General features: G+C 36.0%; 1 protein-coding gene across 1 annotated transcript in view; it reads right to left on the bottom strand.

Annotated features, from left to right (window-relative positions):
• man1a2 (mannosidase, alpha, class 1A, member 2) overlaps positions 1 to 13,870 on the bottom strand; it is a 527,240-nt gene that overhangs the window by 175,289 nt on the left and 338,081 nt on the right. The window contains exon 6 of the mRNA XM_028800742.2: positions 2,158 to 2,238. Within this exon, the coding sequence (XP_028656575.1) occupies positions 2,158 to 2,238 (81 nt within the window). The remainder of the gene's footprint in view (positions 1 to 2,157; positions 2,239 to 13,870) is intronic.

Below are 13,870 nucleotides of genomic sequence, written 5' to 3'. Positions count from 1 at the left end.
TATGGAATTTCCTTTTACCTATTGTTAATCATCAGATGTAGGGCATGGGATACATGTCTGCCATTACGTCAGTTTCATTAAAGCAGAAAATAATGTACAGGACAGTAAGTCAAACCTTGACTGCTTTAAATGCACAACAGATTATAGTAATGTGAGGAGAATCTTAGTTCATCTCAATGTATACTTCCACAGTGTGGACCCATTAATATACAGTTTGGTCCATAAATATTTGGACAGAGACAACTTTTTTCTAATTTTGGTTCTGTACATTACCACAATGAATTTTAAATGAAACAACTCAGATACAGTTGAAGTGCAGACTTTCAGCTTTAATTCAGTGGGGTGAACAAAATGATTTCATAAAAATGTGAGGCAACTAAAGCATTTTTTTAACACAATCCTTTCATTTCAGGGACTCAAAAGTAATTGGACAATTGACTCCAAGGCTATTTCATGGGAAGGTGTGGGCAAGTCCATCGTTATGTCATTATCAATTAAGCAGATAAAAGGCCTGGAGTTGATTTGAGGTGTGGTGCTTGCATGTGGAAGATTTTGCTGTGAACAGACAACATGCGGTCAAAGGAGCTCTCCATGCAGGTGAAAGAAGCCATCCTTATGCTGCGAAAACAGAAAAAACCCATCCGAGAAATTGCTACAATATTACGAGTAGCAAAATCTACAGTTTGGTACATCCTGAGAAAGAAAGCAAGAAAGAAAGCTGAACTCAGCAATGCAAAAAGACCTGGACATCCATGGAAGATAACAGTGGTGGATGATCGCAGAATCATTTCCATGGTGAAGAGAAACCCCTTCACAACAACCAACCAAGTGAACAACACTCTCCAGCGGGTAGGCGCATCGATATCCAAGTCTACCATAAAGAGAAGACTGCATGAAAGTAAATACAGAGGGTGCACTGCAAGGTGCAAGTCACTCATAAGCCTCAAGAATAGAAAGGCTAGATTGGACTTTGCTAAAGAACATCAAAAAAGCCAGCACAGTTCTGGAAAAACATTCTTTGGACAGATGAAACCAAGATCAACCTCTACCAGAATGATGGCAAGAAAAAATTTGGAGAAGGCGTGGAACAGCTCATTATCCAAAGCATACCACATCATCTGTAAAACACGGTGGAGGCAGTGTGATGGCTTGGGCGTGCATGGCTGCCAGTGGCACTGGGACACTAGTGTTTATTGATGATGTGACACAGGACAGAAGCAGCCGAATGAATTCTGAGGTGTTCAGAGACATACTGTCTGCTCAAATCCAGCTAAATGCAGTCAAATTGATTGGGCGGCGTTTCAAGATACAGATGGACAATGACCCAAAACATAAAGCCAAAGCAACCCAGGAGTTTATTAAAGCAAAGAAGTGGAAAATTCTTGAATGGCCAAGTCAGTCACCTAATCTTAACCCAATTGAGCATGCATTTCACTTGTTGAAGACTAAACTTCAGACAGAAAGGCCCACAAACAAACAACAACTGAAAGCCGCTGCAGTAAAGGCCTGGCAGAGCATTAAAAGGAGGAAACCCAGCATCTGGTGATGTCCATGAGTTCAAGACTTCAGGCTGTCATTGCCAGCAAAGGGTTTTCAACCAAGTATTAGAAATGAACATTTTATTTACAGGTATTTAATTTGTCCAATTACTTTTGAGCCCGTGAAATGAAGGGATTATGTTAAAAAATGCTTTATTTGCCTCACATTTTTATGCAATCATTTTGTTCACCCCACTGAATTAAAGCTGAAAGTCTGCATTTCAACTGCATCTGAGTTGTTTCATTTAAAATTCTTTGTGGTAATGTACAGAACCAAAATTAGAAAAAAGTTGTCTCTGTCCAAATATTTAGGGACCTAACTGTACAAGCACTCACGCACACCACTGCATTAAATGTATTTAAAGCTAGAGACAGCCACTTTGTGGCATCACCTTTGAGTTACAAAACTTTAAGGTTTTTCTTAGAGTCTCCATACATAATATCAATAGATAAGCCAATTTCCTTCCCCAAAAATAATCCATATATTGTATCTCCACAGTATGATACCCAAATGCACTGACTTTATGGTACAGTACCAAGAGATCATTTAGAAACAATTCAAAGGCAATACTTTTTCCAAAAATAACAGATTAATTGAGTAATGAGTCTTGTTTCTTACCTCCTGTCCGGAAAGATAGTAAGCTGCAAGCAACCCACCAATGAATCGGATGTTTACTTCAAAAACAGAAACTTCAGCATTCTGTTGGGTAAAAAATAAACAAATAAATTTTATTAATAAAATGAACTCAGTCCAAAATTAGCTCAAACTTTCTATACTTTGACTTACTTACTTTTGACTTTCTATAAGTTGACTTATACTCTATGGCACAGTAGTTCTCTAAAAATCTTTTTGTCCTTCAGGGGTATTTATGTGTGCTTCACAATATACTGCCATTAATATCTTCCCTAGATACTGTCTTGTTTATTTAGTTTGCGTCTAGTGTAGCGTCAGAATAGTACGTTATTTTTCAGTTTCAGGGAAAAAAGGAATGAGAGAAATGTACATTTCTGTAAATATCACATTGGAATAATTTCAAAATCTAATTAAAATAAAATGTGTCATCCTTCCATTTTCAAATACTGTCTTTTTCTACAGGGTTAAAGGACGGCATAATCTGTACTTGGTTCATAAGTAACAAGGTAGGAATTTACTTTGGGTGGAATGTAAGTCTTTCATACAAACTAAAACAAGGTCAAATCTGAGTTATTTAACTCTTTGAGGGCTGAATATTTTTTCCAAAAAAACGATGGTTTCACACAGAAATCAACATAAAACGTCTGTTGCTGCACGCTGTGGCTGCCAGTTTGCCAAGAATGAGCGGCAGGCTTGCTGCCAGGCTGTCTTTGCGCAGCTGGGGCGGCAGCAGCAGCGGCGGCAGTCACGGTCGAAGTGCATTACATTCTGATTGTTAAGTGGCAGTCCTCCCTGGCGAACATTGTCAGAACCACAACTAGCTGGGGACCAATCAGCTGAAGCTGGAACCTCGCCTTCGTTTTCAGTCACTTGTATCAAAATCAGAGTCTGACAAGTCATAGTCCAGTTCAGAGATAACAGGCAAGACGTTGTCCATGGAGTATTTTGCTTTTCGCATTTGCTTTGATCTCTCGCCAGATGTCAGTGCCATTTTTGCCATTGTGTGCGCCTTGTTACTCACGTTAGCACAGGGAATCTCAGTCAAACCAATGAAGCTAACTTTCCTTCTTGCAATGAGAGTCCAACGTAACAGTTGGTTTTGTCACAGTTTACAGTTGATTACCATTGTCAACTCCTCCTTTTGACAAAAGTCGACATCAGCCCTGAAAGAGTTAAACAAAACTCATGTGGACAGCCTCCTGCTGAGAGTAGCACGTAGAGGTGCAGGGTACACAGGTAGAAATTTGACAACTGAATGAAATTTTTCATATATCAGTTTTATCATGGTTTATTATATTAGGAAGTAAACTTTGGTAGTTGTTGCTAAAGTGATGTGAATGGTGGGGAGTATGCGTTCTGTTACCTTATGACACAACGCGGCATCTGGCAGTACAACTGTGGAGATGGAAAATGAAGTCAAAGATAGAGTGATTGAGACTACATTACATGTACACGGAAAAGAAAATGAACAGCTAGTTAGAAAAAAAAGGTATATGATCAGTCGGCTCAGGCTAAAAATTTGAATGTTCATATGTAATTAAGTAGCCTATAACCTCCATGTCCTAAAACCGATAGTGTACTTGTTTTAGGGGCTGAATTTATATAAACACATGTGTACTGCCCAGAATGTATGCAATTGCGTGGCAGCAGGGCTCCGGCAAAGTTTGTTTTATTACGGTTTGTATTTTGCATCATTAGATTTTTAATGCTATACAATGTAATGACAAAACATTCTTTTCTCATCAAATTTCAAACTATTCAAATTTGAAAGGATCAGATGAATCTTTTGTGGTAATTGCACTGCAGAATGTTAACGTATGCATTTTATAAACATATGTACCCGCACTTCTCACAACCAACCCCTATCCGTCTACCCGACTCTACAAAACTGTTTTTATATTTGATCATGTGTTCGGACCATTCCCCTACCATGATCACTGCAGATAAAACAGAGTAGAAGAATTTGCTTTCTTCTTCTTCAAACACTAATGATAATGATACAAATAAACAAAACATGCACATGCCTAAGGCACCAAGGGAAAGGGACACCACAAATGTTTTACAAAAGTAGGAGACTTTAAGTATAAATAAAGTAAGTAAGTAGGCAACAATAAGCATTATTTTCTGTATTATTTTTACCTTCTGATCAGTGTACTTTGAAATGCTGTATACCTTCAAGGTTAGAAAGCAATGGAACGAAAGTTGTTTTGTTTCACACAAATAATGGTTATTTCTGGAGTATCCCCTTTAAAATATTGTCCACCAACATTAGCTTCTGTACAAAGATGATTTTGAAAATTAAAAAAAAAATGTTCTTAATTTCAATAGTGTGAGAGTTTTCTTTAGTAGGTGTAATTGTAGAACTTGTTCTGATATCCGCTGCTGAGGCATATTTAGTCAATAGAGATGTAAATTCTTTTTTGGTGTGCCTTTATATAATATTTCTTCATGTTTGCAGGGATGTTTGGAAAGGCAATATTAAGGTTTAGTTGAGCTTGCTTGATTTTGTTAAAAAGGGAACTAAAGCAATTGGAAAAAAAATAGCTATTTGAAACTGGGCCCCTGCGGTGGGTTGGCACCCTGCCCGGGATTGGTTCCTGCCTTGTGCCCTGTGTTGGCTGGGATTGGCTCCAGCAGACCCCCGTGTCCCTGTGTTCGGATTCAGCAGGTTGGATAATGGATGGATGGATGAAACTGGGCCCAAAGTAACACCTAAACTGGTTTCTGTATGAAAAGTATATGTAGAGAGATTATACTCTGATATTTACCATAACCATAACCAATTTTAATTATAATGTGATATAAATTGGTGGTCATACCGTCCACCCCAAGTTGCAGGGATGGAAATCAAACTTAGGTTTATGTGAGAGCTGTAGCAACTCCTGCACTTCAGGTCATTTTTATTCCAGTTCCATAAAGATAAAAAACAAAAAAGCAGCAAATAACAATAAATGTGAAATGTGTTCATGGCCAGAATTGAAGCAATTGATTTCCAAACTAATCAACGGTTACACAGTACTAAGGAAGATTATTTATTATTTGACATACTATTAACCTGAAGTACAGAAACAGGTCAGATTAACACCTGGAACAAAAATAACACCAAGTACTGTGACTTTTGCAATCGAGGAGAATTTAGTTAAAAATGTAATTGGAGGCTGTAGCATTAGACATATGCCGAAGATAAATCCTGGGGAGTTCTTCTGGCTACAGATGCTAATAATATACTGTAATTGATCACTCAACTCTGTAACAATGTTAAAAAAATGTCCAAATATCCTTTTTGTATTTTATCTATAGAATATATTTTTTTCTTAATTCAGTTTATTTTCATATTTAACAAATTCCTTTGGCAGGCTAGAGAGTTTATAAAATTATATAACAGAAATAAAAGGCATAACAGTATACTGTAAAAAGTGACAAAGACGTCTAACCATGTAGGCATCAATACAGGTTTTCCTGATCTGAAATTCCAAAATCCAAAACTTTGAGTGTCAACACAATGCCACAAGTAGAAAGTTCCACACCAGTTATCTTTTTTTTTTATAAAACCTTGTTTGGATTTGACTGTGAAAAAGTGGATGAGTTACATATACACTTATCTTTCAAAAGCTTGATGAGGGGGTGTGGGGGAAGTCCCCCATGAAGCTTAGAATTACACAAAGTAACAAGGCACAACTGATGATCCTGGGGGTGTGGTTATGGTCCCTCAAAGCATCGAGTGCTACGACAGTTTTTTTGCCAGTACTCAGTGAAGCATTAAGCACCACTAAGCAAAGAAATACAGTTGATGAACTTTGTCCCCCATGAAGTGACACAAGAGTTCTGAGAGGAACCGTTAAAATTGTAGATGACCTGTTCATTAGTGGAATGTGACTGCTTAAGGTTAACAGCTTCATTCTCGCTAGGTGCCGTTATTGAAATAAGAGTTCAGTAAATTGCTCCAATCACGTTAGGAAAACTGGACACTGCTGCAAACTGCTTTTTTATGTTGGCATAAACTTGTGATATTTTTTGTTTGCACTGCCAACCATAGGAAAACTGTGCCTCATCAGTAGATTATTGACTTCCAGCACAGCAGGTATGACGAGTGAAGCTTGGTTGAGATATTCCTGACCTGCTGACCCCCTGAGAAGTGACACCAGGCTGCCGATATAAACTAACAAAAAACAAAAAACATTTCTTAATGCAAATACACAGCATTGGAGTTCTTAAACTGGAACTAAAATAGAATGTTTACATCATAATCATCACTTTTAAGGTTCAATATGTTTGTCACATCAATGCACATTATAATAATAGCTCAGTGACAAATTACATATGTAGTAATGAGTAGTCATTTAGCTGATGTGGTTGCATTTCCTTTATTGATTACATGCATCCCCAATATATTTCACTGTGTATATACAGTACAAATATTCCAAAATCTGAAAATACCCTAAATGCAAAATACTTCTGATCCCAGGTATTTTGGATTAGGAATATTAAACCTGCATAGCTTTTCTGTATTCCAAATCATAATTAATCACCTTAACTTAGCTATATGTCTAACCTTTATTCTTTTCAGTCTGGCTATCTGCTCATTTCTACTTATTAATTGAACGTTTATCAGAGTTTAAGAAAAAGCACTCAGAATGATGATTAATGAAGCAAGAGGCAAAGTATGATATGCGTTTATTTATTTTTTTTGAAAATTTAAAAGACCTTGATTAGCTCACTAATTAGCCTTTTGTGTTTAAGACTAAATAGGATTTCTTTCCTTACTCCTGTCAGGGTAGGATGGGCCCTTTAGTCATGTGATACAATTGGTTTGTTTTTACTACTTGACTTCCAGAGCTACTGTGCTTTTTATGTACCAAGGCAGCCAAAACTGTATATAATAACAGATTAAAAATAATATCACATGAAAAATCAGAGAGGCAAAAGTGAGATCAATTTTTATTTTATTTTTTTTTTTTTTCAAATACACAGAAGCGCAAAATGGGGCCTCTGTAAACAATAAAGGAGGACTCATGCCAGGCTCATTTTATTGATTCAACTCAAAACCTGAGCTGTTTTCCTAGATGAGTTTGTACATTACCATTCTCCAGCAGTAGTGAAATATCTTTTTCAGTTAATAGCATTCTAAAAACCAGAACCTTTAAAATAATTGTGCTTAAATCTTACTTGGAAAGACACTATATATTTGACTAACTAGGACATGATATTTTAAGCATTACTGGTATGATGAATGGGATAAATGAGACCTAAGGCCCTGGAATAAACCCCTAAAACGGTTAGTTCAGATCATATCACTGACTCATAGAAATGTGGAAGCAATGCTGATATTATGATCATTTGATGTTTTTGGTAATTTGTAGAATTGTTAAATAAAAATGTTACAAGAAGTTGCAAGATCTACCTCTAAAGACGCTTCAATATTAACCTTCTGTTGATTAGTGATGATTAGTACACTCAGGTTGACCATGTTTTCTACCAAAATCTTTATTCAACTACAATGGGATTATGTGGGCAAAAAATATTTCAGCTAAGGTTTATACATAATGAGACTTTTAATCCACAACACTACAAATTCAATTTTCACCAGTAACTTATGTGACCAAAAGTGGGAAAATACTTCAAATGTAAACCTATTAAAAGGTTTTATGTGTTTTCATTATGCACTGGGTATTTAAAACTTTAAGAAAATATCTGGTGGCTTCAGGTGGTGAGGCTAGGCCACCTTATGTAATAGCAGCATTTAATTACACAAAGACTTTAGTCCTGAAATTGTTGTTTGGGCACTGTATCACATCAAAATTATACTTGCACAATACTATATGCTTTTTCCTTTATATATATTTTGTGCGATACTGTTTCGATATTTCAGAATTTTTCAAACCAATATGCAGGCCTGTTTATTTACCCACAGTAATGAAAACTTCTTTCAGCAGGAGTAGTTATCATTGTCTTAATTCATTAAACTTCATTTAAGATCATACTGTGTTTTATTAATAATAGAAGCATGACTGCTTCAATGAAACATTCTTTGGAATATATATGTATTCATTTCTTCCAACTCTAATAAGTAGAAAAAAATATACCGTAGATACTCGCGTATTAGTTGATTTCACAGATAAGTCGAGTGTATTGTTTAAGCCGAAAATTACGAAATTTGTTATGACCCGCGTATAAGTCGAGGGTAAATAATGGCGACAAAACTCACTGTCACGTCACAGGCATTCCCTCAGTGCTTGGAGAAATGCTAGACTCGTTGACTCGGCAAGTCATCCTTGCGTGTGCGTGAATTGCGAAATGTAAACAAATGTAAATAAAGGCAAGATTGCGTCGATATGTCATAAGGGAGCAAAGCGAGTGCAGAAAAGAAAACACTCAGCAGATGATGTTTTGCACATAATATCGCTGAGTCGTTCTCTGATTTTTCAGAATTGGATTTTATTGACAGTGATCAGGAATCGAGCAAGAGAGTGAGAAGCCGGCATCAGCTGATCGGACACCAGCCGATGCCGCGCCAGCTGATCGGCTGCCAGCTGAACGCATTCGCGCAGCCGATGCACCTACGGCAAGTTTCGCGTGGGAGGAATACCCAGACATTGATCCGTGGGAGCCGAACTGGCTACTGGACTTTCACAAGACAGCATGGCTTGCTGTTGGCCACGACAGATCACCCGCTGCTGGACTACTTCAGGCTGCTCTCTCCTGATGCTGCTTTTCAGCTACTGTCAGACGAGACAAACAGGTAGGCAGAGAAATTTTTTGAATCGCGGGCTGCGCTTGCATCGCACTGATAGCGTGCGTTGCCTTGGTTCTTTTGATTCCAAATCTGGTTGCACGTGGCAGCTAATGGTATGTTTGTTATCCAAAACCTGCAAAAGCTAATGCTCAAATTCAAGTATTTCACAGTTTAAAGATTTATTTAATGAAATTAGAAAAAAACTAGCTAATTAGCAATAGTATTGCTGGCTTATAATTTTTTTCAAAGACCATGGGAAATTGCAGATGACCGGTGACTTAACACCATGAAGTGTTGAGTGTACAATGTCATTACCCAAATTCTATGGACAACTGTGTTGCCCCGCGGAAAAGTCGACCTTGTTTTTTTTGAATGATTTTTAAGTCATAAAGTTTTCGACTTATACGTGAGTATCTATGGTAGATGGTAAATATGAGTACTGTATTTTGAAAGTTGTTTCCATAGCTTAAGCAGGTGTTGGTTGCTAAAAAAACATTCTCTTTGTAGGATACCTTGCTATCTTTTTTTATTTGTGATGGAAGAAAATGATCTCCAAAATGAATATCCTGAAGAAGTAAAACTAAGCAAAAGTAAATGAAAATGCTAAAGCATATTTCCCTTAGTATTTCTCAGTGTGTCAGAGTGATCTTTAGCCTGGGCTGCAGTGTCAGGGGCTCACAGTTTGTTTGTAGCTAAGCCTTAAATTTCATGCTGCCATCCACTTGGTCACTGCAGTATGTGCTGATGTGGGATTTGATACAAGCATTCATAAATCTTTCTATAAACTATGCTGATAGCAAGAGAAGGAAGGCTGATAGATGGCAGCTTAGATTTATAGATTAGTAGTAAAAGGTTTCTTAAAGGTTCACGGCAGCTTCTTTCTCATTTTGTCAAATGCAGGGAAGCTAGCGGTCCCAGACTCACATTATTATTCCTAATTACTACAGACTTACACTCTATTTGCAATCCTATAAAAAGTTGTCCTGTCCATGACAGGTTTTGGCAGAAGAAAGGTCCTGAAAAGCAGTGCCTAGAGGTTTCAGTTATAAGAAAATAAAATAAAAGACAAGAAAAAAAAGACTAAGGAAACATCAATAAAAATCAGGAGGGTCCACAGAAGTGAAAAGCAGTAACAGCCTCTCTACTTTGCTTTGGCTCCATGGAAACAAACTAAAAAAAGCAATCAGGAAGAAAAATGAACAACTTATTTCCTTTCTGTACTTCATTCACACAAAAATGTGGACTGCTGAATTTTTATTGTATAATACTACTTCCAGTATCTCAGATTACTTTTACAACATATTGCTGCTTATGAAAAAAACTGCATATAAGATATTACGATTATCACAGATGAGTTACCCTCGAGTATGGAATAGGGCTGTTAAAAGACAAATAAAAAACCTGCTATATGATAGAACATTATATCAGCTATCAAGGCTTGCGGACCGTTTCAGAGCAAACGTGTGAGACCTTACCAAGTCTTACCACTTCACATCCAATGATCATAGCCACACTGGTCTTTCTGTTTGTGTTCTTCCATAGGGTTTCAAAGACAGTTTAAAAAGAATGGATTTGGATATATTAGTAGTGTACATAAAATGCATGCTATTAAAATCATGAGCAGTAATTCAAATCATTACTCCAAACAGAATATCAGTATGATGCCATTTTAAACCTTGAATAATCTTTCTTTATACAGCCTTTGTATCTGTATTGGGTAAGCCAATGAGGTGATGACAGCGAGTTCCTAATTTTAACATGGCGAGTTAAATTTATATGTGTACCTTTTCTGTGGGTTGGCTTTTATTAAAATTCAATTGAAAGTCTGTACTCGTTTATTATTATTGTTAAAAACCTTTTTTGATATTATTTATCTATTGGGAGAAGCTTCATACATGGTCAGCTCAGGGCCGCTGATACAGTACACAGACCCAGATATATCATCTATCTCATTTAAGATTCAAGAACCACACAGCTGTCTGGCATTATTATAGCAGGTTATGAAAGAAAGCTAGTACATTCTGTTAACTTGAATTGGACAGACAAGAAACATTCAAACAAGTGAATAAGTATACTGCAACTATGTGTTTTGTCGCATGTTGTCTGGCTTGTTGTGATGCACCCAATAAAAAAGGCCACCCTTCAACTCATTTACCACAGTTCCTACTTCTCACTTTTCTTCTCAATTACACCTACTTTGCTAACTCTGCCATACTTTCCCAATTCCTCCCACCCAGGTGTGTTTTGCTGTGCATAATATGCAATGACTTGGGTACCTCTTGCAAAAGATATGTGTCCCAATTTAATAAGTTTTTAAGATCATTTAGAGAAATCCAAGCAAAATGACACCTTTTATTGGCTAACTAAAAAGATTACAATATGCAAGCTTTTGAGGCAGCTCAGGCCCCTTCTTCAGGCAAGATGTAATCTTGTAAGATTTAAGATGTACTAAGATCATTTAGTACATATTACCAAAACTTAAAAGACATTACAAATAAAATAACAGAATTCATTGCGTTAACAGAAGGTATGCTAGTTGAACTAATGGCAAACAAATGTGATCAACCATTATGACAATCAGGCTCTTTCCAGGCCAGAGTGGCTTGTCAGAATGTAACTGAAAACTTTTGCAACAATAATGAGTAATCTAATATTTCTCTATAATAGGCCATCCCAATAATACTGTTTACTAGAGCTTTTTGGTTGATTAAATGCCACATCTAGCATTTTTAACAGCATTTAATTTTGCTCTATGACCATATTTCCTGTAGTGTAATTTTAATTTTTCCTGAATGTTGCCTTTTTAGTGTCCATTTTCTTGATAATGTTGGTTGTTTAAAAGATTTAAATGACCTTTTATAGTTGAGTTTATTTTGAAGCAACAGAGGGATTTACTGTGGTTTTAGAAACCAACTATTAGTTTTGCTTGATTTCAAGATTTATATTTAGTTAATACAAACATTATTGTATTGACAAAGATTATCATGAACAAGTAATTCTAGGACATAAAGAACATATATGACCCTTTAAGAGGCTAGCTTGGAGGGCTTCAACTGTACCTTTTTAAAAATAATTATAAATTTTGCAATCATGGACTTTTTTGTGCTTTACCAACATACAGATTAAAGTAAATTATATAAAGTTATTGTCTGTTTTTACCTGCATTATTATCACTCTTTAATTTAATATTGTTTTTTTTATCAGTATGCTGCTGCTGGAGTATGTGAATTTCCCCTTAGGATTAATAAAGTATCTATCTATCTATCTATCTATCTATCTATCTATCTATCTATCTATCTATCTATCTATCTATCTATCTATCTATCTATCTATCTATCTATCTATCTAAAACAACTGGGAATGGAAAAGACAGATAAATGCAAAAGATGACAGTAAGAGTAAGTTAAAACAATCTATAGCTCAGATCAAACACATTAAACCTGTTGATCAAGTTTTTAAATTAATCACGAATTTTGGCGTGGTGCTTGTGATTTACTTACAACTAAAATAAAACAACTATATAATAAAAAGACACAAAATGTATAGGTAAAAATAGTCAAAGAAACAGAGCACTGCCTTGATCATGCCATTCATTTTGTTTGCAATCATTCTCTCTTACTTGCTTTGACCTTTTATCTTTATTCTGTTTAATTCTTTTTCCTTTCTGTTCTTTTCCTTGCTCTTTTCCAGGCATTTTTCCTGTTTTTCAGTTAAAATAAGTTTTAAAAAAACAAAAACCTTGCCATTTTCTATTGTCTAACATTTCCAAATCACTCTGCAAACAAAGGGTAAAGTGTCCACATTAGTACTGTAGTGTATTAGCCAACACATGATTTTTTTTATTAGTCAATAATGTTTTATTTATTGATATTTATTAATACAGTATTACTAAGGGGCTCTACCCCCTGCTCGCTTCGCTCGCCAACCCCTGGCTCAGCCACTTCACGGCTCTGCCAGTCGCGTACGGGTCAGCAGATGTACAATTTAAAACAGATTTTTATTTTCATGGGAACTGTTACATATGCATAACAGAACTAACTATTTTACATTACAGCGAGTAATTAACCATAGTAGAAAATAGTAAAACGTCATAAATTGAAAGAAAACGTATATGCTGTTGGATTCACGTCATTTTTATTAAGTTCAAAATAAGCCTATTATTATTTTTTTTTTTCACTACCTGTAAAGCTAGTGCTTCTTCGCCTTCTTTAAATTGAATCATATTCTGAGCTGGTACATGAATCGGTAATAATTCAACAGAATAACTTCGACCGTGCATTGAAATTTCCATTAAATGCCACCCACTTTCCATCACACTGACATACCGAGTATCTAAATATGCTTGAACATCGTCCTGAGACTGTTCTTTGGATACATTCACACGTACTGTATGGTGCCCTTTATGAACATACTTGTAGATGTACTTAATACTCAAAGCCGATGCACAATACTCAACATTAATATGACCATCAAATAGTTTGAGCGAATACGGGTTATATATAAGGTACAATCATTGAATTATCGATCATGACTATTTTAACAACTTTCTTTCTGTGATAAGTGTGTTGTTCATGACGATTATCTCTGCGTCGATAATCAGGAAAGCCAGCCTTAGTCATATCTGTTGAATTAATGAAAGCTTTAGGAAATTTCTTTAAACAATTTTTCTTTTTTGGAGTCCCAACATACTGAACCTTTTAAATGAGGTCCAAGAGACATGTGTTTAAAGACTTTGTACAATAATTCTGGATAGGTTTCTCTGTTTGGAATTTCAGCACAGACAAAACGATCTACATCATCAGGAGTTAATAATTTATTTTGCAAAGTAACCAATAAATGCATGTGATACTTTTGGACGTATGGATTTGTATCCATTATTGGCTGTAGATTTCTAATATGTCTGATTGTTTAACTCTTTCGATTCTATTTTGCATCGCTTCTCCGTGAGCATAACATTAAAATTTA

The sequence above is a fragment of the Erpetoichthys calabaricus genome, chromosome 4 (genome assembly GCF_900747795.2).
Source record: "Erpetoichthys calabaricus chromosome 4, fErpCal1.3, whole genome shotgun sequence".
Classification (NCBI taxonomy): Eukaryota; Metazoa; Chordata; class Cladistia; order Polypteriformes; family Polypteridae; genus Erpetoichthys; species Erpetoichthys calabaricus.
Note: the sequence above shows the minus strand (reverse complement) of the source record. Positions and strands in the feature narration are given on the sequence as shown.